Source organism: Marmota marmota, unplaced genomic scaffold (assembly GCF_001458135.2).
Source record: "Marmota marmota marmota unplaced genomic scaffold, marMar, whole genome shotgun sequence".
Taxonomy (NCBI): Eukaryota; Metazoa; Chordata; class Mammalia; order Rodentia; family Sciuridae; genus Marmota; species Marmota marmota.
The window spans coordinates 37,327,265-37,335,132 of record NW_025999949.1 but is presented as its reverse complement, the minus strand read 5'-3'; the positions used below and the strand labels follow the sequence as shown (position 1 = coordinate 37,335,132).

At 54.1% G+C, this 7,868-nt stretch overlaps 1 protein-coding gene across 2 annotated transcripts in view; it reads right to left on the bottom strand.

Annotated features, from left to right (window-relative positions):
* Positions 1 to 4,766: 4,766 nt before the first annotated feature.
* Znf707 (zinc finger protein 707) overlaps positions 4,767 to 7,868 on the bottom strand; it is a 9,482-nt gene continuing 6,380 nt past the window's right edge. For both annotated transcript variants that reach the window (XM_048802300.1, XM_015486572.2), the window contains exon 5: positions 4,767 to 7,420. In XM_048802300.1, the coding sequence (XP_048658257.1) occupies positions 6,564 to 7,420 (857 nt within the window). In that variant the 3' untranslated portion in view covers positions 4,767 to 6,563. The remainder of the gene's footprint in view (positions 7,421 to 7,868) is intronic.

The window sequence follows — 7,868 nt, the reverse complement described above, 5'->3', positions numbered from 1 at the left end:
GCCCCAGGTGCCCGGAAGCCCCCTGTGACATCACCACCTCTCCTGAGGAGCCTCAGGGAACCTTGGATATTATGGGTGAAAAAAAATCTAATTCCTGGTTGAAACGGGAGCTACTTGCTCTGCTCTAACTGCTTTTGGGGGAAGCCTTCTTCTAGGTCCACTTTTGTGGTAGGCCTTGAAGGGAGAAACAAAAAAGGACACTTTACCTTTCCCATACCTTGCCAGTTTGATGATTTGCTTTTCACTCATGTATTTCTAATAATACCCTGCTCTCCTCTCCCACTACTAGGACAAGAAATAATGGCAAAACTGAGGGCATTGCTTCACAGAGGGTACAACCCCCAAACACTCCTGGTGGCCATTTGTGATCCTGTAGATTGATTCTCAAGTATATCCTTGCAGCTTGGTTTGCTCCAAGGCCAGAGAAAGCTGTTTATACTCACCTAGCACATATGATCCAGAAGGATCCTGAGCATTACCCAAATAGAAGCAATATCCTTTAAAAGAAGAAGCAAAAAGGGATTATGACCTACGATAGATGAGCTAGTTAATATGGACTTCTTAAATCTTGCCAGTCTCCCCTATAATAAGTCAATTTGCCTGTTCTACAACCTGGCAGGGAATACTGGCCAGTACAAGACCTGAGACCGGTCCCGGTACACCCTGTAGGTGCAGACCCTTGTACCTTGCTCTTCAAATACCAGAGACCCTACTTGGTTTACGGTGCTGGGTCTCAAGGGTGCATTTCCAATCCCTCTGCCTCTGTCATCCCAGTATCTCTGTTTTTTGAACGGGAAAACCCTGTCCTTCCCCAGGGGGGTTAGGGACAGCCCTCATGTCTTTGCTTGGGCCCTAGTAAAGTACTTGAGGGATCTCAAGCTCAAGTGGGGATGGATTATGTGGATGACCTGCTAATATGTAGTCCAACCAAGGAGGTCTCCAAGCAAACCACCATACACTCAATTGCTTAGCAGAAAGAGGATACCAGGTACCTAAAAAGAAGGTCCAGATCTCCCAAAAGAGGGTGATATATTTGGGATATATGTTAATTGTAGGGACCAAACAAATCTCCCTGGACAGGATAAGGGCCATTTGTGAGCTGAGTCCACTGGCCAATAAGCAACAGCTCCACTCCTTTGGGGGAATGGCAGGTATTATGGTTTGGATGTGAGGTGTTCCCCAAAAGCTTATGTGTGAGACCATGCAAGAGGGTGTAGAGGAGAAATGACTGGGTTGTGAGAGCCTTAGCCCCGTCAGTGACTTAGTCACCTCATGGGAATTAACAGTGGAAGCTGAAGTGGGTGGGTGTGGCTGGTCATAGGAGGCCTGGCTGGGGTAGGTATTGGTGTCGAGTGGATCTTTCTGCCTCCTGATCATCACATGGGCTGCCTCTCTCCACCACACTCTCCTGCCATGTTGCCCTGCCTCACCTTGAGCCCCAAGGAATGGAGCCGGCCTTCTATGGACCGAGACCTCTGAAAACATGAGCCCCCAAATAAACTTTTCCTCTTCTACAACTGTGCTGGTCAGGTCTTTTAGTCACAGTGGCACAAAAAGCTGAAACAGCAGGTTTTTTGTAGAATCTGGATCCCAACTTTGGCCTTACTGTACAACCCCTCTATGAAAGCATAGAAGGCTAGCCTCGGAGCCTCCAGAGTGAAGAGAAAGAGGGGGCTTTGGGGCACTAAAGCAGGCCCTCAGCCAGGCCCCAGCTCAGAAGCACCTGACCTCACCACACCATTCACCCCTTACGTGGCAGAAGAAGGGGAACAGCCACAGGGGTCCTAACCCAAGACCTGGAGGAACTACAGGGTGGCCAGAATGTATGCAAGTGGTTGTGCTACAGCCCTCCTGGTAACAGAGGCCACTAAGATGACTTTAGGACAACCTCTTGAGGTCCTCACCCCACACCAGGTCAAAGCCACCTTGGAAACGAAAGGGCATGTACGGATGATGAGACTCACAAAGTACCAAGCAGTTCTCTTGGATAACCCTGAATTTGGTATCAGACATGATACTCTCAGTGAGCCTCCCTGATGCCCTCTGCCCTCCAGCTGAACACTCACGTGAGGAAGTGACCTTCCAGGCCTGTCGGTTGCCCAGACCTATCTGCACAACCCTGCCTAACATGGAGAAGGAACGGTTCACGACAGAGTAGTTGTGTCTCCAAGGGTCAGAGGAAGGCTGGGTCTGCAGTATTTAACCTAGAAAAAACAACAGCTCAACCTTGCCCCTGGGGACCTCAGCTCAGAAGGCTGAGCTAACTGCTCTAACTAGAGCACTAGCGAAACGGGGAGGGCAGGTGCTCAGTCTAGACACAGACTTCAAGTGTGCTGGGTGGAGCGGGGGGGGGGGGCATCTCTTCTTACCACCCCCTGCGTCAGGGACACCTCTGGGCCTGACTGTGGGACCTGGTAATCTCCATGTTGCCACTCATGGCAGATTCCACCAGGACAAGCCCCTCAGAACACTCTCCTAAATCCTAGTGGAGAGGTTGGCTTGCTAACCCGTGCTTGGACTGAGCTGCAGTGCTATCCCATGCACTGCAACTGACATAAGCATCCCAACTCACAGGTGTGCACCTGGGAAGGGGGCATGGAGAGAGGGAAGGGCTCAACAAGCTATGGTCTGGAGGGGGCTCTGGCCTCCATGTCCCGAGTTGCCACATGATTGTCTGGATCCCAGGTTTCCATGCCAGCTCTGTTCTGACCAGGGGTTGGCATGGTGATAAAGATGCTTCTGCAAGTTCAAATCCAATATGGCTCCACCCTAGGCTCACCTGGGGAGCTGGCTTTTAATGCTGTTTTGAGAATCTATACATTTCAAATCCCCCATAGCATTTCACTTGATGGGCCCACTATTTAGGTCCCAGATACAAACACTGCAAAGCAAACTGTTGGGGCTAGACTTGCACTAAGAAGCAGCTGTCCACCCTTGCAGGGTTCCCATGGATCTGAGAACCTCCAGGACTGGCATTATAGAGCGTGGGGAGCCACTCTGAATGACTCGCGCCTTCCACTCTGAAGGAGAGGCTGTGACCATCACTACGTTTCGTAGTGATCTGGGTGCTGTCCTGGTTCAGGAAGTTGAGGGCGTCTTCAGATGTAGGCGATGCCCCTTGGGTTGAATTACACTCACCTGTCCCTTGTAACCTTGCCCCTCTGGTCTTTTTTGGATGGAACTTTCTAAGAATGAGGGTCCCCCCACTAAAAGCTCACTTCTGAATGTGCTCGCTCTCTCTTGCCAGTCTTGTGACTTTCTCTTGCTCTCTCATTTGGGGAGCTTGAGGCTGAGAACAACTGAGCTTGTTTAAAGGTCAAGTGTGTGTGTTTTATTTGGTGTCCCTGAAAACTCACACGAGCGTGTGGGTCAGGGGCAGCAACAGAGGGCTCCATGGCCCCTAGAACCGCAGAGTTGATGATTCACTGCAAAAACAGTGAGCCCAGACATCAACCTACCTGCATCCAGTCCAGGGAACACTGGAAGCCACAGCCTTGGGGTGCAGGGAGAGCCAGCCCACCTGAGTCAAGGCCACCAGGGAATGCCACATGGCCCTGGTGACCCCGGAGCTCCGGGTGCACCTCAGGTGGGCACACGTGTAGAACATGGCAGGCAGATCGGTGAGCCAGTACAGACCAGGGATGGGTGGATGCCTGGCATGGTGATCATAGGCATGGCTCTTCCACCTGTTGGCCCCACTGGGACGTGACTCCAGGCCACAAAGTGGCCTCACACATTCCCCATTTCCATTAAGCAAAGAGAAAAGGCATGTGGGGCTGGGGGACGTGGGCTGCTGGCCAGCGACACCTGCCTGGAGACATCGCCCACCCAGGAAGGCTCAGCCTGCGGGAAGTGGGCTAAGATGGAGACACAGGCCACCCTACCTGTTCGCCACTTCCTGGCCACCAGTCTCCACCCAAGGCTGTCTGCTCAAGCAACTGGAAACTCCAGGAACATCGCAGGGCAGCAACCTTAAGTCAGTGGGGAATACAGTGTCCTGTTCAGAAATGCCAGAAGCGCACAGCACCAGAGCCTGCCAGGTAGGGCAGGGCAGCAGACTGGTCATGCCACAGCTGTCCACAAGTGCTAGTGGCCTCAGGGAGCACAGCTCTCTGCCAACCCTGAATGCTCAAGCTTAACCCCTCACAGCTGCACCACACAGGCTTCAGCATCTGGCAGTGACCTGGACATGGCCAGCTGGCTCCCCAGGACATTGAAACTCAAGGATCAGGGTCAGTCTCAGCATCCACTCTCTGCCCACTGACACCTCTCTCCACTCGTGAACAGCCTTCACTTCACTCACCATCCCAAGGCCTTCCAGACTCAGGAGTGTGGACCCAGGGCACCCGCCCAGCAGCCCTCGGGGAGGAAAAGCCGTATTTACCGTGTCCCCACATCCCAAGGGGTGGGCTCTGACCCCTGCTGCAGGATGACCTGTGCCTCCCACCAGGTTTGCATGTTGGGGCTCTAAGCCACAGCTTGGTGTTGGGAGGTGGGGGTCGGGGGGAGGCCCCTCAGCGGGGTCAGTGCCTACTGAGAGGAGACAGCTGGACCTCTGGCTCCTTCTCCACACATGCACGCGCTCTGCACGGAGGGGCCCGCCAGGCAGGGCTGTCTGGCCCCATGCTCTGTGGTCTGCAGTGTTTCCTCCTGGCCCGCAGCAGAGACGGGAGCCACAGTTCATGGCTGTTCAGAGCAAGCTTCAGTATGCATTGATGACCCCGAGTTTTCAAACACCTAGCTTCAACTCAACCACCAATGTTTTGCCAGGCTTTTCTCCCTTTTTATTAGAACTTAAAGGCAAATCCCTAACACCATGTCATTTCTCCCACAAATGTCAGAATTCACCTCAAAACCATGTCATCACAGCAAATTGCTTAATGCCACCAATGCCCAGCCTGTTCACGATTGTCTCAAAAATGGCTTCTTACAGTTGCTTTGCTCCCAGCACCGCAGCCCTACATCTCTGGGCCTCTGGGTGCTTGGAAAAGGTGCTGTCTGACAGCGTCCCTCAGGGCTCTGGCGCCACGCTTCTTCTTGGTGGCTGAGCTGGTCCTCTTCACCCTGCTTCCTATGACCTCATTTCCAAGTCTAGGTGCATGTTATCTGGGAATTACTTTTTGGTACCAGGGATTAGGCACAAGAACTCCACCATTAAGGTGCACCCCCAACTTTTTTATTTTTTCAGACAAGGTCTCACTAAGTTGCTGAGACTGGCCCTGAACTTGTGATCCTCCTGCCTCAGCCTCCCGAGTTGCTGGGGTTATAGGTGTGCACCACTGCGCCTGTCCATTAATTGCAAAACTCTCATCGGATATCAGGATAACCTGATACAGCAGTGACAAATGCGGGTCCCTGCTCAGCTCTCACAGTATGGAGTTGCCCTGCAAGCTCTGCCTGGCAGGCTGTTTCTGCCTGGGCAAGCAGAGGCACCCCAAGCTGAGAACCGAGAAGACAACCTGCAGCAAGCCTGGCCACCACATTCTGCTCTCAGACCCAGCCACACTCGCCAGCTCCAGGGGCGTGACCAGCTCTGAGCACCAACCAACAGGGAGGGCATGGGCAGAGGAAGCTCCTGTTGCCCAGTAGGCAGGCAGGCGGGCAGGCGCTACACAGCCAGCTTCTGGGCACCACCTAGCACCAGGCATGTGCACAGAGCTGCCCAGCAGCCAAGGCCCATGACACAGGGCAGTGCAGTGGAGTCATTAAGCAGCCTGAAAGCCAAGGGCCAGAGCTGAGCAGCCCAGTCCCAGGTTGGCAGCATCTCTGTAACTCGTGGTCCCACATGTGGATGCAGAGCTGGACAGACACGTCCAGTTCTCACCCATATACCATGGCCTTCCTGGGCACCTTCTATGAACTCAATGAACAGAAACGAGACACGATGCCATTGTGCCAAAGAGCTGACGCCCAGGTCAGTCTCAGAACAAGAAGCTGCAAGGACAAGAGCTGAGGGTGCAGCTTTGACCCACACGGACAGCCCACCCGTCCTGTGCTGCCACGGAGCAGACGCAGTCCCACATGTGCCGTGCCAACCAGACCCTGGCTTTGAATTCAGGTCTGGCCTTTTAACTGGCTCCCAATGACACAAAGGTGCTCGTTTGTAAGTTCCCACATAGTGAGGTCGCAAAAGAGGCTTTGCTTCTCTGAAAAATGTAACACTATCTTGCAGAGATGGAAGAAAGACGGATGAGCAAAGAGGGAGAGAAAGAGCCAGGACAAAAGGTTAAAGTGCACACGAGTGACAGCAGGGACAGGGGTCAAGTTCATGGGGTGAGACAGGCATGGGCACATCTCCAGGGCGGGTACACGGGGTGTGTGTGTGTGTGTGTGTGTGCGCGCGCGTGTGTTTATGCTTGCGCGTGCGCACTGCTCAGTCTCCATGGCATACTCTGGACCCCCTTCTTCTGATGGCATTTTCCTGGTGGTGCTTCTCAGGAGCTCTGTGGAGCTCCAAGCTCCACCCAGTTATTCTGAAAGACCATAAGGTTTCCTTCTAGGCTCAAGAGTGACAGAGGTCACAGCTCGTCCCCAGCAAAGGTGGAGCCCCGGGGCCAGGGCCTCTACACCTGGCCCCCCCGGTGAGTCCTCTGATGCCGCGTGAAGAAGCCCAGGTGGCGGAAGCCCTTCCCACAGCGCTCACACTCATAGGACCTCTTGGCCAGGTGCAGCTTCTGGTGGATGCTGAAGCCCTTGGGCCACCGGAAGGCCTTCCCACACTCGGCACAGGTGTAGGGCTTCTCCCCGCTGTGAATGCGCTGGTGGTGACTAAGGTTCTCCTTGGTCCGGAAAGCCTTGCCGCAGTTGGTGCAGAAGAAAGGCCTCTCCCCAGTGTGCACAAGCTGGTGCCGGAGGAGGTTGGACTTCTGCTTGAAGGCCTTCCCGCAGTCACCACACACGTAGGGCCGGTGCTCTGTGTGGACTTTGCGATGCTGCACCAGACGGTCCTTCAAGCTAAAGGCCTGTCCACACAGCTCACAGCTGAAGGGCTTCTCACTCGTGTGGTTCCTCTGGTGGCGCAGGAGGTTGGAACACCAGCGGAAGGTCTGGCCACACTGGAAGCACTCAAAGGACCTGGTTCCTGTGTGCACCGTCTGGTGAGCAGCCAGCCGGCTGTGGCAGCTCAGCGCCTTCCCACATGTGCCACAGATGAATGCAGGTTCCTCCGTGCGGCTCCTGTGCTGCTCCCCAAGACCTGGCCACTGCCTGCAGGACTTTCCACACGCCTGGCCGTGGAGAGTCGTGGGCTTACCCGCCTTCCTCCCTGGAGCAGTCCTGGGAAGCTGCACCTCACCCACAGCTGGGAGGAAGCTCTTCCCCCAGCTAGCCCCTTTCTGGACTCTTCTCTGCAGGTGGATCTTCTCGTGAACCCAGGCCAGCTGATCACACAGTCTTTTGTGGTCAACAGTCTTCCTTGACCCTACAGAGGAACACCAACAAATTTACAGGATTGGTGGCTCCAGGGGCAGGCAAGTCACGCAGTGGCCATCCTGAAAGTGTGAAGAAAAGCTACCAAATGTCATCTCTACTCATCTCAAGCAAAACAAGGAGGCACTCCTAAAAAGTCACTCCCTACAGCATAAGCTATAAAGAAACATGCTAAAAACACATAGGTGAGCCGAGCTTGGTGGCACATGCCTGTCATCCCAGCAGCTCGAGAGGCTGAGACAGGAGGAAGGCAAGTTCAAAACCAGCTTCAGCAACGCAACGGCGAGGTGCTAAGCAACTCAGTAAGACCCTGTCTCTAAATACACATTAGGGGGGCTGGGGATGTGGCTTAGTGCTTAAGTGCACCTGAGTCAAATCCCTGGTACCCGCCCCCCCCCGCAAAAAAAAAAAAAAAAAAACCCAGAGAGCAATGTCACAGT